Source organism: Anomalospiza imberbis, chromosome 1 (genome assembly GCF_031753505.1).
Source record: "Anomalospiza imberbis isolate Cuckoo-Finch-1a 21T00152 chromosome 1, ASM3175350v1, whole genome shotgun sequence".
Taxonomy (NCBI): domain Eukaryota; kingdom Metazoa; phylum Chordata; class Aves; order Passeriformes; family Viduidae; genus Anomalospiza; species Anomalospiza imberbis.
Window position 1 is genome coordinate 135,142,120 of NC_089681.1, and position 23,146 is coordinate 135,165,265.

General features: G+C 39.4%; 1 protein-coding gene and 1 long non-coding RNA gene across 5 annotated transcripts; both read left to right on the plus strand.

Moving 5' to 3' along the window:
* Positions 1 to 159: 159 nt before the first annotated feature.
* On the plus strand, positions 160 to 6,345 carry THNSL1 (threonine synthase like 1). Of its 4 annotated transcripts, none has more exons than XM_068171783.1 (3): positions 160 to 181; positions 1,677 to 1,768; positions 2,270 to 6,345. In XM_068171783.1, the coding sequence occupies exon 3, from the start codon at positions 2,327 to 2,329 to the stop codon at positions 4,550 to 4,552; it is 2,226 nt and encodes a 741-aa protein (XP_068027884.1). In that variant the 5' UTR covers positions 160 to 181; positions 1,677 to 1,768; positions 2,270 to 2,326; the 3' UTR covers positions 4,553 to 6,345. The 4 variants fall into 4 exon arrangements, with proteins under 4 accessions (XP_068027884.1, XP_068027865.1, XP_068027876.1 ...); XM_068171764.1 differs by lacking the exon at positions 160 to 181 and adding an exon at positions 357 to 585 and having other exon boundaries at positions 1,682 to 1,768; XM_068171775.1 differs by lacking the exon at positions 160 to 181 and adding an exon at positions 357 to 585 and having other exon boundaries at positions 1,682 to 1,768; positions 2,273 to 6,345.
* Positions 6,346 to 7,846: 1,501 nt separating this feature from the next.
* LOC137461952 (uncharacterized) lies at positions 7,847 to 16,923 on the plus strand. Its single transcript, XR_010993539.1, has 2 exons — positions 7,847 to 7,979; positions 8,722 to 16,923. It is a non-coding gene; the product is annotated as an uncharacterized lncRNA (long non-coding RNA).
* The last annotated feature ends 6,223 nt before the right edge of the window (positions 16,924 to 23,146 follow it).

Here is a 23,146-nt window from a genome sequence, read left to right on the forward strand (position 1 = left end):
GGGGAAACCGCCGGGGGAACGGCGCCATGGGGGGCGGGGCCTCCGCCGCCACCTGCTCCAGCGCCAGGCGCGGAACGGCCGCGCAGGCGCAGCTGCTGCCGGTACGGCGCGGCGCGGGGGAGGCGGGGCGCGTTGGACTGCGCGTGCCCGGAACCTGTGGCAGCGGCCCCCGCCCCCGCCGGTACGTGCGCGCGCCGCGCTGAGGGCGCCGGGGGGCGGGGGTGGAAGCCAGCCGGGACCGGGGGGACGGGACGGGACAGGACAGGGCAGGACAGGACAGGACAGGACAGGGCGAGCGGAGGCGGCAGCCCGCAGCCCGGGGCACTGCTGGCCGGCCGGCTGGCTGGGTGGGTGTGTGGGTGCGGTCCGTCCGGCTCCCTCCCTCCTTCCATCCGCGCTTTGACTCCTTCAGGAGCCGCTGCAGGAGCTTGGTGCCGGGGCTGGTCTCGTGTCTGTCCAAGTAACAAGGCCCACTTTTCAGTAGAACGCCTGTTACCGGCAGCGGTTAACGTTGTGGGTCACGGCTAAACATACATAGGTGCTGTCCATGTCGAGCTGAATAGCCAAAGCAAAATGTTACTGGAGGTATGGGTGTAAGCTCTGCTGCAACAGCCCCACCCTTTTGGCATGAAGTTTGTATCTAAAGTGGGGTGGGTGGATCATTTGACCGTTTCTGCTGTTGAAGTTTTGCCAGTGGACAAAAAATAATTTCAAAGAAATGGGTTGTTTTCAATGTTTGCAGCCTTATATGTACATGTACTTTATGTGGGTGAGTGCAAAACTCAGGTTGATTTTAAACAATACCTAAATTCATGAGGTAGCCCAGATGTTGCCCCCATTATCTGAGTAATGCACACCAACTGACTGCAGCTCAAAGTTAACCTACAGTGGAGCAGGACATGGCAGGCAGGACTCTGTGCCTGGTGTGGTTTTCACTGCCTTAGTTCACACAATGCTTGAAGTGATTCTTACGTTCAAGAAATAAAGTCACTAAAATATACTGGTTTTGGGTTTATTTACTCCTGAATGTAACTTTTTTACGTAATGCAAGTTTAATATGAAGATCTCTTTCTGTCCCTAAAAGGAAAATATACATATTTATATACGCACTAGAGTGCTTACTATTGCAGTACACTTTTAGAGCAATACTGGGTATTACAAATACTCTTTGCAGTTTGTTTTTCCTTTTAATAAAGGGTTTTTAAAGGTTTTTAAAACTTTTTAATTAAAGATTTATAAAACCCTTATATTGCATCTACACAGGATGATCCCCTTATATGTTACAAGGATTGAAGAAAAAAACCTGGATAGCATTATATGCCCATTTTTACTCCAATCTATGACTTGTAATTATTGGTGCAAACACAGAGATTTACTGTTTGCAAGCTCAACTTTGCATAGAAGTGATCAAATACTCTTCCCCCTGCCCCCCTTGCAGTTTTAAGGAGATTTTGAGAGTCTTTCCCCTTTTGCGCTAAACATTGCAGACAAACCATGTGCTCCAATTAGTGCTGATATTGGTGTTTATTTCTCTAAGTAAACAAAGCACAATGTTGGGAGTTTCTTACTTTGTTGGTCTTAGTTACTTTTTTTGTTAGAGAGTCCTCATGATTTCTCTCTGTCTGTCTGTGTCTCTTCCTCTCTCTATCCCCAAATTACATTCAGTACAATTCCAGTATAGGAATTCTTCAAAAATCCCTTGCTTGGTTTCCATCCTTTCAGAAGAGATTTGAATGCAACTCATCCAGCCTTGCTGTTGCACAAGACTGTGAGTTATCTGTGTATTTAAGTGGGTCTTGCATTTGCTTTTATTTAGAAAGAAAGAATTAAAAAAAAAAAATCAAAGTTTTCTTAGGAGATGGGACAAATGCGTATTTTGTTAACATTTTGATTACAAGAAGGCAATCAAGTTCATTGTTACTTATAAAGGTGTAGTTAAAAGCAAGTCTTCTAGAAGAAAAATTAATTGTTTTTTAATTCCTTTAAGCAATATTATTTGCAAACAGTATTATAGTGTTAGGCTTGGGTGTCTTTTTTTACCTTGAGGACATGGACTTTTTGAAGTTGGATTCGTCAGTGGAAACAAGCTGGAACTATGCAAAAGAGGGGAATGAGCCTTACTCTGAAAAATACCTCATTGGCACTGATGAGGTTATAGCTGGATTTATGTTTGAAGCCTTGTTCTGAATTTTATATCTTTGAGGGCTTTTTCTTAGATATTTGCTGAAGGACTAGTTACTGTTTGTTTTTGTTTGTTTTCTTTCTGAAGCAATTAAGTGGATTGTCAAGTTGTCTTGGAAAAAAAACCACAGTAACTCATCAGAAGATGTTTCACATCTTTCAATATCAGCCTTTAAGACTAATAACTCAAAACGGTCTTTCTAGCATGTGTTTAAAACTGATGCTTTCAAGACCTGTTGCATTTGCACAGATATGGAAGTCATGGTTCTCAAGTCATTCTCTTCTTGGAAAGAAAAATATTATCCTGATGGGACCTCCAGGTGCTGGGAAAACAACGACTGGGAGAATAGTGGGCCAGAAACTGGATTGCCCTGTCATAGACATAGATGATGATGTCCTTGAAACAACCTGGAATATGAGTGTGTCAGAAAAACTGCAGGACGTTGGTTATGAGGAATTTTTAGAGGAGGAAGGAAAAGTCCTGTTGAACTTCTCAGCATCGGGAAGTGTAATTTCCCTTAGTGGGTCCAATCCAATGCATGCTGCTGGCATGCAGCACATAAAGAAAAATGGAATAGTTGTCTATCTGGATGTGCCCACAACAGTCATTATGAGCAGGCTGAAATCAAAGCAAATGGATCGTATCGTGGGCCTGTCTCCTGGTATTTCTCTCAAAGACGTACTTCAGTTTAGGAAGCAGTTCTACAAAAGGTGGTTTGACATCCGTGTTCTTTGTGGAGGGGATGTTGCAGCAGAGGTTGTGGCAGAAAAGGTACTTGATGCTGTGAAGAGATACCAAGACTCAGAACTGGAAACTTTCATTTCAACAAGGTCTGGTAGGGCTGGAAGGAGTACAGAAGAAGACTCTTACAAATTATATTTCAGTGATGTTGTTATTCAGGGCTTAGCCCTTGATGGAGGACTCTTTGTTCCTGAGAGAGGACTTCCAAAATTCACTGCTGAAGAATGGCAAGGTCTGATAGAAGCAACTTACATTGAAAGAGCCCAGGTGATACTAGAAAAATGCATACATCCTGCTGATATTCCTGCTTCTAAGCTGGCAGAAATTATTGAGAGTGCTTATGGAGAAAATTTTAGTTGTTCTAAAGTTGCCCCAGTTAGGCATCTGGCAGGCAATCAGTTCCTTCTTGAGTTATTTCATGGACCAACAGCATCATTTAAAGATTTTGCATTACAGTTGATGCCACATTTGTTTGCCTACTGCATTCCCAGAAGCTGCAATTACTTGATTCTGGTAGCTACTTCTGGGGACACAGGGAGTGCTGTTCTAGATGGCTTTAGTCGTCTCCATGACACTGATAAACAGAGAATTGCTGTGGTGAATTTTTTTCCTGAGGATGGAGTAAGCCCAATTCAAAAATCACAAATGATTGGCTGTCAGAAGGAAAATGCTTGGTCAGTGGGTGTCAAATCAGATTTTGATTTTTGCCAGACAGCTATAAAGCAGATCTTTACTAATTCTGATTTTACTGGCTTTCTTACAGTAGAATATGGAACAGCTTTAGCTGCAGCAAACTCCATAAACTGGGCACGACTGCTTCCTCAGATAGTTTATCATGCCTCTGCATACCTTGATCTCGTTCATCAAGGTATTATTTCTTTTGGAAGCCCTGTAGACATTTGCATTCCTACGGGAAACTTTGGCAACATGTTAGCTGCTTTCTATGCTAAAATGATGGGAATTCCTATTAGGAAATGTATTTGTGCTTCCAATGAAAACAATGTTTTGACTGAATTCATAAGAACAGGTGTTTATGATTTGAGGGGAAGAAAATTAATTTCCAGTTTTTCACCAGCAGTAGATATTTTGAAGTCCTCCAATCTTGAGCGATACTTACACCTGATTGGTAATGAAGATGGACAACTGGTGACACAATTATTTAATCAGCTGGAAAATGAGGGCCACTTCCAGCTGCAGAAAGATCTACTTGGAAAGCTTCAGCAGGACTTAGTGGCTGGCTGGTGCTCTGATGAGGACTGTCTGGCTGCCATTCACTCTGTGTACAGTACTACAGGATATATTTTGGATACACACACAGCTGTTGCTAAAGTAGTTGCAGATCGATTACAAGATAGAACTTGTCCAATTATTATTTCATCTACAGCTCATTATTCTAAGTTTGCACCTGCTATCTTGAGGGCCTTGAGGATTGCAGAAATAAATCAGAATCCATTAAGTCAGCTTCACTTGCTGACTTCTTACAGCGCTCTGCCTCCAATCCACTGGGGCCTATTGGAGACCCTGAAAAAGACAGGAAATGGGGATCACCAGGTCTGTGCTGCTGATATGAGTGTGCTGATGTCCCATATAGAAACCTTAATTCAAAATCATTTTATGAAAGTTTTTTGAGCAACGCATCCAATATCCACAATTGCAATACGTTCTTAACAAGCTGCATGCTTTACTAAAGCCATCATTCATCAGTCCACAGCATATCTCACAGTTTTATATTCTGTTGTCAAGCTTTCAACAGTGTTTGTAAGTAACGTGTGAGATTTCTAGTGGCGGTGAAAGGATGTGAATTGAGAGTGTAAAAAACTGGAATACTGCTTTGCAAATCATACACAGTAGAGATGCCAGCACTGCTGGCTTTCCTTGGCAGCGCTGTCTCCTTCACAAGCCTGAAGCATCCTCAACAAAAGGAGACAGATAATGAAGTCTGACCTTTCTGGAACTAATAACTCTGCAACATCATTTGTTGCAACAATGATGTGAACCTTTGGTCAGTGGATGTTTAATTAAACTTTAACTTGTTTCACTTAGGGCACTGAAACATAATAATATAATGGTGTTCATATGTTACTAACAAGGGTTTAATTCACTACAAAGATTAAAATATGCTTGTATTGTTAATCTTTGAACCATTGAAATTTGTGATATATTACCTTCTTGTATAATGTTTTTTATGTATTGTGTGCCAGTGTCTTAAGTAAAAAATCTAGTCATTTTAACACCTTTTTTTCCCCCAAATATTTTCCTGTGTCAAATAGAATACCTATTTCAATGTTTTCAATATATTTGAGGTGTGGCTCTTCCTACAGTGTCTTGTAGTCTCTTTCTTAGACTTTTTATTTGAACTTTCAACTTTAGAATCCTTTTTTAGTACTATAGAAGAATCTGATAGTGGTACCAAACCTCACCATTTATTTACCTATATTTTTTGTTTTATCTTTGAGATAATATAGCTTTTCTTGTTCTAATTACTTATGTTTTCATATTTTTCTTGAGTTAATTTCCTTGATGTTATATTCTATTCATGCTTTGTAGGAATTAATGTAAAAAAGAAGCTTCCCAAATTACTTGGCATCTCATCAAGGAAAGTGAAGGATGAATTCCAGTGTGATAGTATCAGAAGTGTTCATCATGTAACCCAAAATACATCTGTGTGGTTTTGCTAATGACAGGCTCTTTGGTGTTTTTTTTTCCTGAAGAAAAATTAGACTGGATTGTCCTAGATTATGTGGTTATGGACAAATGTATTCTACTAATTGAAGATTATATTTTGCAAGGACATAAACTACATTTCATACTATGAAACCTTTTGTGACAAGTACAGCCTAGATGAGATTATCTAGCACCCTCTATGGTTATGCTTTAAAAACTTCCAGCAATGGAGACCCTTCCAGTATCCCTGGGGATGTTGTTCCAGTGACTGAGTGTTCTCACTGTAAAAATTTCTTTCTTATACCAAAATGAGCATTCTCCTGGTGCAACTTCCCCCTTGTCATCTCCATATGGCTCCTTGTGAAGAGAGAGCCTCCAATCTCTTCATAACCACCAATGAAGTATTGGACAACTGTGCTGAAGTGCCCACTAAACCTCCTGTAGTATGAAAAGATCTAACTCATTCAGCATCCTCACAGGGCAGGGGAATTTTCATCATTTTCCAAATACGACCTGGGAAAGACCATGATTATGTAATTTTAAAAAAATGCAAGTCCTGTAAGAAAAAGTTGCATAAGCATATTGCCAAGAAAGAAGCACTGCTTGTATCAGTGATAAGTGAGCATCCACCTTGTATTTATGTTTCAATCTGATTCTTACAGTAATTCCAAGTGGAAAAAATGTAATGCTTTTTCTGGACATGCTCAGTACAAAACCAGAATTCTAAATCTTGAAAACAAAAACCCAAAACCAAACAAATCAAACTGCCTGGATTGAATTGCTGGGACAGGGCTTGGTTTCAGCATAAGGACTCAGTGGAAATCCTGCGGTACTTGGTTCCATGGGGCTTAATGCCGTTTACATCACAGGGCAGTTTGTCACAAACTGTTACAATACTATATAGAAACATCTTCAAAGAAGAGCTTGTTTTTGTAGAAAGTACCTGAAAGGGGAGAGCTGAGATTCTAAACAAGATAAGACTAGGAGCCAGCATCCTGCCCTGAGATAACTCAGTGTTAGATAAACTGGTCAGAACTAAACTAGCAGGGGATTTATTTTGGCATGACTAAATTATTTTATAGTTCGTGTCAGTAACCCAAGCATGGTTTGAATTTCTAGTTGCTGCTTTCCTAACACATGAGCCATTATAGTAGTTGATATAAACTAAATAAGTAAAAAAATGAGCACTTTTACTTAGGTAAGCACTTTTAGTGTGGACTTAAAATGTCTAAGGGCATTGGTTAATGAGCACATACAATATTAATACATTTCTCAGAATGTCTAAAGGCTTTACTATATAATTAATTTTTGGACTTCCTTAACTTCAGTAGACTATTTTCCTGCACTACATCTGCTTGTGGATCCTAGTAATGAACATTTTAAAATGCTGCCGTAGTGTTGTGATCCTGGATGTACACAGTATTTGTGAACTGGTGCTAATGCTGTGTTCTGGTAGCTGTGTTGTACAATCTTCTGTCCTGCAGGGCCTGTAGCAAAGGAAGGGGAAAAAAATTCCAGCATGCTCAGAATAGCTGGCTGTTTGTACATAGGATAGTGAGGGAAGCAATCCTCCTTTCTTCCTAGCCCAGATTTTCTTAGTGTCAGCGATATACTGTGGCTCAGCAAATCTTGTGCTACTGTTATGGTCCTTTTTTTCCCCACTGTCAGTATTATAAAAGATTCAAAAGGCATTAAAGACTGGGCATAAGTGCCCTTTTTTTTGGTTTTGTGTGTTCAGTGTGCAGACACTGTGCACACACTGTGCATGCTGAATGCTGTCATACATTATTTTTTATTAACTTCTTAAGGCAAAGTAGTGTGCCAGTGGTACAGAAAAGCAAATCTATATTGTGCTGGTTAGCAGTATTCAAGCCATTTAGGTTTGCTGTATACACAGTTTGCTCCTATTTGTCTAGCAGGATGTTGCAGTATCAATCAATAAAATCCAGGTTGACAGAGAGTGTGAGCGTACAGATCTACACATTTCCACTCCCTTTGTTGACCCAGAGTAATAGCATTGCTTTAGTTAAGCTGTTATTCTTCTGTGTAGATAAATCTTTGCTGAACACTTCCTACTACATGAAAAACCTCAGGGACAAATTTAACAAATGTCAGGAGAAATACAATGTCTATATTTACACTTTTTATTATAAGAATATTTATGTGGAAAATACTTTGTTTGGTTTACAGATGTACCAGGTGCTCATTACTTGCCTTTAGTCACAGCCCTTCTTCTCAGGGAGAAGACGTGAGGTAAAGGATGAATAGAACGTCAGAAGATAGTTCTGTTTTCTTAGTATTTTATGATATAAAAAGAATTGCTGTTCACAGTTTTGAGGTGATGAAATATTTTATCTGATGGAACTCTACAGGGAAGATTCTTGTTCAAAAGGTCGGCTTTGCTTTCAAGGACATCAAGAACAGATATTGCTATTAAGTATATAATATTTGGCATACCTGGAATACACATTACATATTTGCATCCACTGTATTTTTTTCTAAATAAACACTGCAGGATTGATATAGCACTATAGCACTTTCTTTGCAAATATGTTTGTAAATTCTTACCAATCTGCTATAAAGAAAATCCACTAAAAGAAGTGGTTTCAGAGTTTCAGTGGTTTCAGAGTCAGATAAGATATTCTTAAATCTTGAAAGATATATTCCATCCTGTGCTTCCTTGAAAGTTAGGGGTATAGTTAGTGATAATATAGTCATTCACTTTGCTGAAACTAGGATTTTAGTGAGATAATGTGCATCATTCTGGAAGGAAGTATGTCTAAAAAAAGAAAACACAGATCAAAAATAGCAAATGTCTAAACACTCTGTTTACATTGCACCACATACTTGTCCAGTGCTACATGGAAAGCCTGTATTCTGAGGATTAGTATGGAAAATGAAATCTCTGAGAGTTTAATGTTTCTTATTCATGTTTAGTTCAGGGGAGAGATGAACTAGTTGTCTTTTAGCTGATGTGGAGCAACTTTGGTACACTTCTAATATCTAATAATTACTTGAATGGTTGAAACCACAATGAGCAGTTGATGTCGGTGAATTAATGTGAATGGGCAATTGATTCTGAACATGTATTAGCAGCTTAAGGAGGATTTAAATGTCACTGTGTTTTTTCACAGCAGTTACAAATTTGCTCAGCTTGCCTATCAGACCTGGGAGGCTGTTGCTCGAGATTTTTTCAGAATGTAGCAATCTAAAAGACAACTGTCTTGGTCTTGCTCTCCAACTTAGCTAAAACTTTCAAAGATCTCTCAGTGTGGACCAAGATCTAAGCTGTTTGCTCATTTTACTTGAGAAGACTTTATTTCCTGTTAAGTGTTTAAGATGCTGTCTGGTCTCCTTCTTGGCAGTATAGGAAAATTATTCAGTAGAATTAAGATAACACCTGATTTGCATGCTTGTGTATGATATTATAAAATTTAACCAATGGGAGCATTCACAGTGTTTTCCTTGCACAACATAGAAACACATATTTCATAAAAAGTATATCTCAAGTTTCATAAAATCAGTTACATAGCACAGGGATTGTTACTCTAGCATTTTATTTAGATATTTTGTCACTGGTATTTGGAATAGACTTAGATTTTTAAATATTTTCTTTTTTTTTTAAGAGTTATTGTTATAGAAACATGGAGGGTATTACCCCCAGATTTAAAATTCATCATGACAATAATTGAGTCAAACCTGAAAGAACTCAAAATGCAAATTGGAAAGGAAAGACTGAACAGATTTGTTATGTGAGTTCACACAGGATTTGGCTCTTAACCATGAGTTTATTAAGAACATAGGAGGAAATAAACTAATGACTGTTCAAATCTACAGATACCACAAAACTTAAATACTAAGGAGCCACTTAATCAGAGCAAGATTAATTGCTTGGTTAGGAGCTGTAAGCAATTTGCATTTCACTCTGGCCGAAAGTAGACCTGTGTTTTTAGGAGGATAGAGGTTTGAGAACATACTTAGCAAGTTGAACAATTTGTGGCAGGAAATGCTGACTTTGAATGGTGTCTGGAGATGATGTGCATTCTCAACTGAGCATGTATTTTCAGCATGCCTTGTGGCCAAAAGGACCAGTGAGATCCTGAGGTTAGAAATGGGAATACTACCAGGGAAGAAATACTGCTGTCTGTATTTGGCTTTGGTGTAACCTTTTGGAAGAATATTATGCTCAATTTCAGTAGTCACAATTTTTAGTAATGCTGGGAAGCTGGACAGAAAAGAGTCATGAGGGCAATAAAAGTATTAAAAAGAAGCACTGGCATGGCATGAGAGTCTCAAAAACCAGAATCTTAGTTTAGTGAAAAAAGAATCCGCCTAGATGAACCGTCTTCAGAGAAAAATTGATAATAAAGAGCTGTTCCACCTAGTAGAGAGTGATCCAGCAAGTCTAAGCAAAAGGATATGTTACAAAAAGAGTTAAAGGTATATAACAGAACAGTAAAGGCATCCCTAGTCTGGACATATTCGATGATTTCCTGAGAAGATGTGCTTTGATAGAAAGAGGGCTAATTCAGACAAGTCAGACCCATGTTACACAAGAGGTCAAACCAAACAATCACAAGTCGTGTTTGGCTGCCCCAGGAGTAACTTGCCTTTAACAAAAGCATGAACAGCATTTCACAGAGGTTTGAGAGATAGAGATTATGAACTAATTTTCAGTTCTGCTGTGGTGTGATCAGTACACAGAGCAAAATAGGCTACTGGATATGTTTAGCCTTGTTCTTTCTGTCTCTAGAGAATTGCAAATGGGCTACTAATGCATACCCTGACTTGACTCATGGCTGTTAGGATATGGCTCATTAGTTTTAAATTTCATTGTACAATATGCCTTATGATGGTTTGGGCTATATATACTTTCATTATGATAATGAGGTGAACAGCACAGGAGGAGAGTGTCTGTGTAAATTCCAGCTTTATTGAATGTAGCTAATTATTATTTATTTTTTCAAGGTTTTAAAAGTTGGAGATCTTTTGAAATTTATTAGATGCTTTTGGGCCCTTTTTTCCTTGACTTTTGCAAGCAACTTGCAATCCAATGGCCATTTTCAATTCATTTTCAGCTCATAATTATAAGACTTATATGACAAATGGAAAAATCCAATGGTTCCTTTTTATAGTTAAACTTGAATTTTTATATACCAATTAAAGCTTAGAGAAGGTAAAATGTACTCATAGATTCTGCTCTAGCAACATATTTTGATTTAAATGTATTTTTTCATTAAATTTTTAACTAATTCACTAAATTAAATATAAACAGAGCAGGCATTTAGTGGACTTGTTTTCTAAGTATCTGTGGCAATGTGATTCTGTTTAAAATGTTAATAAATGCATCCCATCTCCTAATGAAACCAGTGCTCCCTGCATAATTAGTTAGCATTTTATAGAGATGAGCCATATTCACAGTATTTTTCTACCAGAAAGGTTAATAAAAGAATTCAATGCAGTTTTGAAACACCACAAGAGCAGCTTATTTCTGCAAAATCAGTTTTTTACGAGTGAAAATTTTAGTGAAATTTACCTGGAATTGTTCCATACAGCTTTTATCCACAAGGTGGCATTCCTAACAGGAGTTTGCTAGAAATGGTCACTTCTTGCAGTTTTTGAAGAGCTCTAAGTGAGAGGTAGTCATAAGCATTTGTAATATTATATGAGCTTTTTATGTTTTCATTTTTATAAAGTGTAATTAAGAGTAATTTAAGAAACCTTAATGATAATTAGCTTAATACTTATTGATGTGTGGAGCATCCAGAAATACGTTATGGTTCGAGGTTACAAAACAGCACATTCATTCATGCCATTATATGCTACTAGAGACTTTTCTCTAGTAAAGCTGGAATCAGTTTTGCTTTAGTGAAAGAGTCTAAAATAATAGTTGAAAAATTCTTTAAATAAAGAGCACAAATAATATCATGCTCTTGTATGCAAAGTCCAGTGTTTGGTGTCTTGAACAGGATGCGGCATATGGAGCTTGTAGTAAGTTCTGGGTTAAGGAGGGGCAGATAACAGTGTTCATGGGGAAAATGAACATGTGGACAATTATGTCTTGCTCTGCAGGGGAGGATTTTTCATAGTTTAATGTTACAATGACCAAGCAACTTATTTTCATATGCCTGTCATCCAAGTTGATAACTGAGCCAGCAGGCAGCTCTGCTTTCCTTCAGGCTTTATATATTTTTCAGTTTCTTGTAGTCTTTGTATGGTAAATTCAAATACTTTGTTACTCTTTTTCTTTGAATACAATCATGAAGGGAATGTAATACAACCTGCTAAACTAATACAAGTGCACTAGATTTTATATAGCAGGGACGTGCATACTATACTTTTCTCCCCCATGGTTAAAGTCCTGATCTTACTTTGCCTTTTTTGCTGATTCTGTAAGATCAGACCTTAGCTGATCATTTATATCTCCATTCTAGCTGGTGCCCTACTTGCATTTTGGTTTGCAAAAAAAAGGCATAACCTAAAGTTTCTGCTGAATCTGTACTCCAATGTAAATTGTAGAATTTTTTCCAAGCTTATTTCGAGTCAACAGAAAGGAATATGAGTTGTTTGGTTTTTGATTTATGGTTTTGTGGTAGCAAAACTTCTGTGGAGTCTTTTCTAATGTGTGTGTACACTTCCTGCTAATCCCTCTGTTCCATGTGCTGACCCCCACTGATGCTTCAGACCTCTGGGTTTGGTTCCTCTCACTTAACACAGCTGAAAGGACAGAGCAGCACCTGCGCCACGCAGACACTAATGACAGTCTTTGCTGGGTTAGTGGGCACCGTTTTGACATTAAGCAGATAGTCTTTTTCCTAACATTCTGTTGTACCTCTATCATCCTCAAAGACGGCTCTGCAAAACAGAGTATGAATTCCTGTTCACTGAAAGCAATTGTCAGTCAGAAAACCCTCACTTGATCAAGCTGGTAGAACCTACCTGCTAGTTGAATCTGGCAACAAGGACTGTAGAGGCAAACCTTCTGACTTGGTGGTATCTCATGCTGACTGCCAGTAAAATATGAGGGCATGAACATCTCCCACATGCTGCAAATTTTAAAGAAATGTGGTGAAAATTACTATTTCCAGGATGTGGAAATGGCCAGACAAAAAAAGTTGTATGTAATAATTATGAAGTGTTAATGAGGAAGTAAATGATATGTTGTTGTTGCCTTTGAAGTTAAGCTACACACTGACTTTTCTTTAGAGTAGTTAGGCATAGCACTAGGTGAGAAAATGAGGCAACATTCCTCTGAGAAGAGCAATAAATCTGTCCTGCAGAGGAGGTTTAAATATAGGAAAACAAATGTACAAAAAAAAAAAAAAAAAAAAAAGGAAAGAAACATTCTTTGCTCTGGTGGCTGCCATGTGGAAAGGGCTTATGGTCTGTAGATAGAACTGTACACAGCTATGCAAGGAAACAGGTTAGTCAAGGTAATGGCAGGGTTCAGGGTCCTCAAAAATGCTGTAATGTGTAGGGTGTGATAGACATCACCAGGAGAAATCAGTAGTCAGGAGCATTGCTGATGTTGCTTCTGGGACATCTCATGATTCTGGATCAGATGGATATGTACTCCAACTCCCAGAAATGGGGGAAAGAAATCATGCTGAATTGTCCTTTTGCCTAAGAGTGTCTCAGTTATATGGCAGCAACTGTAATTTCACGTAACCCAGCACTTGCAGATAACACTGTCAGAAAAAAAAACCAGCTGTACTGACTGCAGACAAATAACAGTCCCGATACTTCATGATGGATCTGCAAATTGCTTTGATAGTACAAAGCACATTGGGGGCTAATTTGATGCAGTTTATTGTTTGCAAGAGGTGGATTATAAATGTTTGGAATTGCATCTTATGTAACTGCTGCTGGATAAGCATACCTATGACTAAGTGTGAACTGGGAAAGGAAAATGCGATACTGGGAACTGTAACCACAAGTATTATCACTTCCCGCATGTAACAAACTTATGCCTTGGGCAAGGAAGCACAATTACTGACAGAAGCTGTGTTTGCTCATGCAGGTGATTTTATTGTTCTAAGTGATTTATCACTCTGGCTAACATTTTTTTAAGAAAGATTTTTCTGGAATGATTGTACTCTAAAGGAAATTTGGAATTGTTTACCTTCAATAGATGACCATTTGACAAATCATAGTAAAAAAGTTAGATTTATCAAATACTTTCATGTGGGTTTTAAATTGGTGGAAGACAAAGGGTCAAAGTTTGCTTCCCCAAGTTAGTCACATAATCTCTTTCAGTCTCTCCCTTTCACTTCATCAGTCTCAGAAATCTACAACTACACATTTGAGAAACTTATCAGGTACTTAAATATTTAATGTACTTCCAATTTGTATTATTTTACTTTATCTGTTATCAAAAACATATGCTGGATTCTCTGAATTTATATTGGGTGGTAATGATACACTGATGATTTCTGAAAATGGAAAAACTGTTCCTACTTCCTTTACAAAAGGTAAAAAGATGTTACATTTCCAAACTGTTAATTCTAGCTTTTGAGTCCTGGTTCCAGGAAGTGTGCAGCACCTGAATTGCAAAGACCTTGTTCTTTGTGCTCCTAGGTCACTGATGGTAAAGTTCTTACTTTCTTATGCATTTATTATTGTGAAAAGAGATAGTTACAAGTCCAGGTCCCTTCCTTCTCAGAGGGATCTGAGTGCAAAACAGAGTTATTGACTGTGTTACTTTGGCCTGACACTAGAATTACGTTTAGTAAAGACAAATCAAACCTAATACTCAGTCAACCCCTGTTCAAAATGCAGAGTGATGAAGCTGAGCCAGAAGACATTGAGTGCAAAGTGAGCTTTTCAGCACTGTATACAGCCAGTATAAAAGCTAGCTGAAAACTAGTTCACAAACTACTAAGGTCTCCAAATATCAAATTGTTACTCATTTCTGTAAGGCACAGCTGACAGCTGATGGAAGAAATATAAATCACTTTTTTTTAAATCTGTCCAAAATAAAATTTGCCTTCTCTGAGAACTTAGCTTATTGTGCTAAGCCACAGGGTCAAGAATGGATCTCCCACCCCCCATGGTGGTGGCTCTTCGGTCAGTTCAGGGGCAGCAGAAGCATCATCTTCATTTGTGAGGTTTTTTTTTCCCTTGTATTAATTGCATGATCTGCTTCATAAATCAACTTACACTTAAATGGAACAGCTTAAAAGTAATTGTGCAGCTGAGCAACTGATGAGTTATTGTGCCTTATGGCTACTGTGGCTGTGTGGGTAAGGACCAAAAAGACAAAAACCTCTTTAACCTCCAGTGTCCCTTAACTCTCCTCCAATGAGTTTCCTGTCACTTTAATTTAAGAAGTATTTTGATCAGCTTATGAAAGCAATTCTATGATGCATTTGTTTCCAGTTCCCCAGAAACAATTGCCCAGTCCTGTGTTCCTAAATTGCCTACTGTACATTGCCTTTCCTTTTTTCCTTTTTTGATAGCTGTATTAAATGTTGTTAGGGATGATGCTGTGTGTAGATCTGGTTTTAGAGGATAGATAGATAAAATAAGCAACACTTGGAGTGCCATTGAGACCACTTTAGTAATTTTTTTTTGTTTGCAAAGCAGATGTCTCTGTTATACACTCAGATTCTTCACTGTCACCCATTATCATAAAGTCATTTTAGCATAACTGTTTTTTAATTCCCTAAGCCTTTTCATGGGACATTTTAAAATCAGTCTTTCTAGGATAAATTTATCTTTATATTACAACTCAAAATACCAGAATCATAAAAATAATCTTGTAATAAGCACTTTGTAGTTAATGTAATTAAGTTCCTTTCAGGCTGGTACTTGGAATGCAAATTGAGAGTTGTATTTCCCTTTTGGAATCAGGTACCCTTTGAAATGTTCATGCTGAAGTTCTGTAAACTGTGTTGTCATTCTGTGTTGTGACACTTGTTACTGTACTTATTTCAGAAGAATTTTTAAAACTGCCATGAGTTCTGACTGGAAGGAAAAGTGTATGTATGCAACAATTTTCAGGAAAGGAAAGCCATAAGACATTATTTTGTTATTATAACTTTACTTAAGAGGAGAAGAGGTACATATGTATGGGTGTGAGGATATTTGATGAGCTTATATCTTTCTCAGAAAGCTTGAAAGTGGTGATTTTTGCAAGATTTCAAATTGATTAGGAGATGCTGGTTTTTTTTCCCTCCACCTTACTCCTACCCAAATTCATAAATGAATGACACAAAAATTTTTAAATCAGAATTCATTATATAGAAAGTAAAAAATGGGCGGAAAAAGCAGCAAAAAACAGATCCAGTGAATGCTCAAAAGGTGGACACAATTCTGCTGAGTGTCTGCAAATTAACACCCAAGATTGAAATTCTGACCCTTTAAACAATTCCTTTAACCATGGCCATGACTAAGGCTTCCTAGCCTTAATATCTTACTATAAAAGTGGAGCTATGGTTTTCTTGAGAGATTTGTGTAAAAGCCTGCTGCAGTGAGGGTAGGTACCAGGGAAACAGCTTTTTTGGGGGGTAATGGGGCTAAGAGGAATGGTTCTACTTTTTGTCTGCCAATAATTCTGAGCTAAAAGAGGAAGAAAGAATTAAAAATTTTATTTAAACTTTTTATTCAAAAATTGTGTTTAACATGGAATGAGGATTTATGGTTTAGAAGTCTATCTGAAGTTGTATGATTTTATATATATGCACATGTATATATAATGTACATGCCTACAGATTGCATATGTATTTCAGTTTGTTGTGTGCATGGAATATCATGCTCACTGGATCAGTGTGGGCCGTCTTGACTGGTGCATCTCAGATCATGTGTTGAAAGAGATGTGCATCCCAGTGAAGAAAGAGATCCCTGTGGGTACCAGTCTGCTGCATCATCACATCCAGATGGGATCTGTTGTCCTTCCTACTCAAAGCCAGTTTGATGTCACGGAGGGATCACAAGACTTCCCTGAGCTGTGCTGTCAGGTTCAGGGCTTCTGCAGCCCAGGCCTCCAGCTGGCCTTGACCCTTGGCTGGTTTTGTGCAGCTCCATTGCCTGACCTTGGTTCACTGTCACTGAGGAAGCTGTCACTGAGCTCTGAGAGTCTGTAAACTGAAACTGTGCAAGATAAGAAAAGTAAAAACAAGCAGAACTGAGTGTGCTGAGCTGGGAACTGTCTTGGGGATTGGGGACAAATACTGACATGGAATCTAAAAATCTAAAGGAGAAAGCAAAGGCTTAGAAAATGGCATCTCTGCAACAGTGAGGACTTGTACTGATTTACTGGGGTGTTTTGACATGAAGTAAAGACATTTCTTATAAAAAATAAAGTGTGCAACACCAATAAAAAACAACAGAAACCACTTAATATGCTTTTCTCTTCTTTTCCTTTCTCCCTTTTCCTTTTCCATATGGATCCTCATCTCATCAGCTCCTTCCTGACCTGTCTGAAGGATGCTTCTCTGATCAGCCTCTGGTCAAAAGTGCCTCTTGATAGCTTTTACTGTTCTCATTTCACTTTGTGAATCATACAATCCCCAAGGCACGCTTGGCATGTGGTACTGTTCTCTCACTGCTCTTGACTGCAGTGTCCACACTGGCATGGTGTGGTGGCCCTGGAGTGGCTGCAGTGACCAGCCAGCCCTCTGGCCACCCACACAGGTGCCCAGCTTGGTATCAGGGCTGGAGAAGCAAGAACAACATTCTCAGCCCTGATGTGAGTGTCTGGGGCTGGGATAGGGACTGGGGACCCAAAATGCTCTGCACTATTGCTTATACAAGCCAGATGAAAATAACTCTAGTTTCCAATCACAGCAGTCACCAGTCACTGCTGGGCCCTGGCAGAGGTTCCCCACCTTGCTGCCACAGCCAGAGTCACCAGCTGTCTCCAGAAGCACACTACATTTATGCATGGCAGTCTCTGTACTGCCTTCAGATCCTTCTAATTAAAGAAATTATCTCATTTTGGGAGTGTCAGTTTGGGAGTAGCCTTTTTAGGCTTCATGTTTGGATGTACTATTTGTATCGATGGCCTGTTGATATGCAGCCTTACTGAACTTCTGTTGGTTTTCACTTGGTCTGGACACGGAAGAAATGCGTGTGTGGCTTCTGGCACGTGCTCTGCAACTCCTCAGACCAAAGTGAAGATGCTGCATCTCCTTGTCTTTCATGCCCTTTAGACCAGGCCCCTTTCTACCAGCACTGTGTTTCTTGATGCCAATCTCTTAATCTTACTTCTGATGCCAGGTAATTTAGCAAGCAGAAGGGCACTGGACAAAACAGATGACCTGGGCAATTTAAGATGGACTGAAAGGACACCTTGATTCCATATGTTTTAATCTGAGGGGTTTTTGGTTGGTTGGGTTTGTTATTTGTTGATTGTTTTATTTGTTTGTTTTAGAATGAAGATGCTAACATAAAATGTTTGGGTTTGTTATTTGTTGATTGTTTTATTTGTTTTTTTAGAATGAAGATGCCAACATAAAATGTTTGGCAGTTTAGCTGTCCCTGAAATGTCAGTTCTGAGGACTAGATTTGAATGGGATTTATGTCTGATTTTGTTAGAGTATCCATTTAGGCATATAGTGGAAGTTGCATCTACTTCATTAGTTGCAATCAGACCAATCAATATCAATAAAATTTTAATTATATCCATATTGTGTGGATTTCAGCTGCAGCTTCAAATGCATGAACAATGCCTGCTATTTGCCAACTGACATTTAAAGAAAAACCTTAGAGATTGGAAAATAGTAACATTCAAAGAAATTAGAGATATAATTTTGTACTTAAAGTGGTTAAGAAATTCCTTCAGTGTATTCTTAACTAAAGAGAGGAATAAACAAGTGATAGAGAATCAACCAAGAGGCAAAGGCAGAAGACAGGGAAGTGGGTGTAGTGTTAAGAAGGAAGTTCATAACTCATTAATGTAGGGGAATTATTTGAAGATATAAATGTTATGGTGTACAAGGGAAGTGCAATAGCTTTCTAGAGCTTTTGGCAAAATTTCAGATGCAAGTACAATGGCTGTGAATAAATGGAAGTTTTTTCATTAGGTTGATAATTAGGCAAAAACCGGGGCCGGGGGGGGGGAAGCTGTAAAAAGGAGCTTCTTTTATCTGGAAAAAAAATTACAGTCATGTTGAAAGCTATTTATTACAGAGAAAGATATTGCCTCAATCTAGCCTATAAACTTTGTACTTGGATGATTTTCTATACAACAAAAACCCCATTAATATTAACTCCAAAGTAGCAGTGAGACATGATACTATTGAGAGGTCTCCAAAGCAACGAACTGTGAACTAGATATAGACAAAATATAAAAATATATCCAGTGAACTAAACTGCCCACATGGTTAAATCACTTGGGAACCTGGAGAAGTAAAATGTTGTACACCAGAAAGAGACAAAGGTTCTCAGGAATAAAAGGCTTCCTAGTCACACTGTGAGCTTCTGCTGTGTAGAAACTGCTGCTGCCCAAACTCCTTTAAGGAAACCAGTCTCTGGTGTAAGCTGAAGGCAGAAATGTTATTGCATGGTGTACAATAGCATTTACCTTTGGGCACTTCCTAAAGAGGCAAAAGATACATTTTGGAGAGAGACTCGCAGCAGTCTATCAACTGGAAAATAAATTATCCTCTCCTGCAGCCCACTCCATTATACCCCTCTGCCCTTAGCTGCCTCCTTTGAACTTGGATTCACTACATTTCCAGGCACATCTGAGTTTAGAGAACATATTATGTAGCACAAGGGAGAGCAGGTGGTCCTGTGCAGCCCTGTTTGTGTTCTGCCTAATCTGAAAGATTGGCTTTTGGAGGAGGGGCAGGGATCTGGGGGCAATATATGCAATTCATCATCACTCTTTTCACTGACTGTGAGAAACTGCTACACCTGCTGCTCTGCTTCAGATGGGCTTTGAAATAGTGGCAGGCTGAAGGACATAGGAGTTTTTTTTTTCATGATAACAAAAATAAGCACTTTGTTCTGGTATCTGTAAAGCTAAGGCAGTTTCCTACAAGCAGCGATAATTCGAGAGCAGTTTCTGGCTTGCAACTGATACATAAACAAGGGTATTTTTGGAAGTGCTAGTTGCTTTTATTATTAAAAAGAATAGGAAAGGAAAAAAAAAAAAAAGAAAATCACTGCTAATTTTCAGTTTGCTGAGTCTTTTAAAACATAATTTCCAAAATAAACACTTTGAATTATCAGGCAGAATGGAAATAACCCTTTGCTGTGAGACAAAATCAGCAGTGCTTAGTATAGCATGACTACTAGAAATCATTGTGCGCTCGGAAGGAGTCTGAGTGCCTTTATGCCACAAAAAGTTCCAACACTGTTCATCTGTGAACCAGAACCCAGAATAATGATGCAAAGCAAATGCCCACTGATGTACACAACCTGTCCAAGGGGAATCAGAGTGTGTTAGAGGACTGGCATGATGCCTAAAACCAAACTGCTTTTTTTCCATCAGGGTATGGCTGCCTTGATGGAAAAAAGACCCAATACACAGTAGCTCAGAGTCTGTGTTGGAAGATGAAAGCTGTGTGTGCATTTTCTGTGTTTGCCAGGCACTTTAAGAGAAAACTGGGAAAATTCACTCCTGATTCGTCGATGGTTTTCACAAATCTGCAGATGCCAGGCCTGAGTCTGCAGTGCAGGAGAGGCCACGTGCCCACCTGTGTGGCTGTTGTGGCAGCAAAACTAATGTGGCCTTCCTGGTGCGGAAATTGGTGAACTTGGCTGCCCTGCTGAGGGTGTTGTGCCCAGGATGAGCACAGGGCTCTGGGTCCTGCTTTCCAGAGCTGCCTTCCCCATCCCATCCTGCCTGCCCCATCCTGTCCTGGCCCACTTCACCCTTTTCCCTGGCTGCAATACCACAGCTGCCTGGTCCACTCCCTGCAGTGAGTGGTTTTACCTGCACCACTGAGAGTCTTGGGGCTAATTTGGGCATTTAGGGAGGGCAATAACAGATATGGTAACTGTGCATAATATAGAAAAGGTAATATTTTATTTAGGAAAAAAAAAAAGAAAAAAGAAAGAAATACAGTTTCCAAACAGAAGAAGCAACTTCTCTTGTAAATAAGCAAAATTAAAAATTGTCCATTGTAAATAGAATCTGTAACTTCATTGAAGTTCATTTATTTAAGCAAGTTGTGAATTATTTTAGCTCTGTTCATCACCTGGCTATGTGATTGACTGTGTAACATTAGCATCTACATCTGTGTGGGAGAAATATTACTGTGCATCTTCAAAAATGATGACCCTGGAATTTCAGAAAAAAGGGTTTAATTAAATGTTGGATTTTATTTATTGAAACTCGGCAACCTGATAAATTTCAAGTGAATCACAGAAGTGCCATGGAGTCCAGTGGGAGCAAGATTGGATTATTGCAAAATGCAGGCTTAAAATTAATTATATATTTATTAACTTTAAAACAATTATCCATGACATTCCCTCTTAACCTTTTCATTATTGTTTTACACAGCCTAAAATAGCTACCCGTGAAGTGGCTCTAAATGTGAACATGAACAGGACATCATAGTTTCCAAAACAATTAAAATTCTCGTTCACCCTTTCCATCTCCATCATGCTTGCTCTGTGTAATGAAGCTGAAGGACAACAAGGAGCATGGTCACTGGAGATACTTGTCAAGTCTGTGATTGAAGCTACTGAAGTTCCCTGCTAATGTGGCACATGAAAACTTAGCTGAAGAAGTGCTACGGTTCCAAAGTCAAACATTCAGCTACTAGAAAATAACCAAGTCATACCCTCCAAGGCAGCCTTAGCTCAATTTCCCTATATATACCCTTTATGATACAGTATTTAATTACATCATCACAGAAAAGTTACTCCTGAAATTTCCTCCTAATACCTTCTCTGAGCATATGTGCATCTATGTAGCCCTATGAGCTGGGTCTTCATTTCTTCCAGAGAGGATTGTCTTAGAACCTAGCAGAGAGAGATTTGATCTAAAGTCTTGATTTCCTTAAGTTTCAAAGGCAAAGTTAACCTGGCATGACTACCTTGATTGAGGAGAGCTGTGGGCAGCCCACAGAAGAGAGAGGATCCCCAGGGTCTCTTTGTCCCATCCAGTACTCCTTATATTTTACTAGAAGTAGAGTTCACTGATCAACCAAAGAAAAAGCCCTTTGCTCAGCTGGAAAGCTCATCCATGCTAGCTGAGCATTCAGGGGTTTATTTTGCTCGAGAGACAGGGAAAATGCTGTGTGGTCTTAAATTCTGTCACAGAGGAAGGATACACAGAAGATAGGCAAACATTCCAAGGAGGACTTTGGAATCAGGTTGGTCAGAGATTGGAAGGTGTCAGGAAACACCTTGCAAATCACTGGGAATGAGAGCAGAGGAGCAGCTCTGCAAGTCTCCCTTTTCCTTTGCCAGTAGCTAATTAGTCTCTAAGTCAGGAACAGATTTCCAGTGAAAAGCAAAGCCCTGCACTGGCTGTTACCAAGCAATTATTCATTGCCATTCAAGCAATTACTGCTGCCTCTGAGACAGCAGCTACTTTCTTCTTTGAGAAACATAGGAGACGACTTTCCATTAAGCACAGTCTTGTTTACAGGAAAATTCATAAATAAATAATAGAAGTAATCTAGCAAGGCAAAATTTAATCTTTCTGATTTTTAAGTGAAAAATCTGAGGGAAGCCACTGATGTAGAAAACAGTCAAGGTTTTTGACTCTACCTGAGGAAAAATAAAAGAAAAAGCACAAGATTTACCTTATGTATTCAAAAAATTATGATAACCTCTCCAGTTGGTAAAAAAATATCACAGCTCCCAAGTTGGTGGGGGAACAAAGAGTTTGCAGTCTTTACTATCAAAGACTGAGTTGGTTTCAAGTGTTCCAATTCCTGATGATTTTGATAGGAAGCTTGAAAGGATGAATGTGTCTGTCCAATGCCAGGTGACACTCTAGGTGGTCTTGCTGTGCAGTCTCAGGGTTGCATGTGAACAGCAGCCAGAACCACAGACCCATGCACAGTTTAACGGGCATTTCTTTATCTGGATATGAGCACTGTACATGCCGAGGTTTCCGCTGCGCTCAGTTTCAGGGTTTTTTGCAGGACATTGATTTATAAAAAGCTGGTTAGAAATAATGAACAGGATCAAGTGGAAGCGAATGGCACAGCAGTGAGAGGGCCTGTCCTTTTAGAAGCGGAGGCGGTAACAGATGAAGCAAGCTGGCCTTCCCTGGCTCCGCAGCTTGGCTGGGGAATTTCTCTCACAAGGGGCCGAGCCCAGAGCCCCGTGGCAGCACAGTCGCTCCTAAAGCCCGATATGCTGCTCTCCTGGAGGGTTTACGTGGCACAGCGTGGCTCAGAGCTGCAGAAATAACTGGCACCTTTCTCTTTCAGCCCTACAAGAGTATTAGTAGGTTTTTCCGGGCATTTTGCCGACTTACCTCACCATACTTTCGTAGCCCGAGGCAGGATGAAGGCGGCCTGGGCTGCGCTCGGGGAGCAAAGAGAGCCCTGGAGCCCCGGGCCGGGGCTGGGCCGGCCGGGAGCGCGGCACGGAGCGCGGGCCGGGCCCGGGGCACGCTCCGGTCGCTGCCGGTGCTCCGGACAGAAC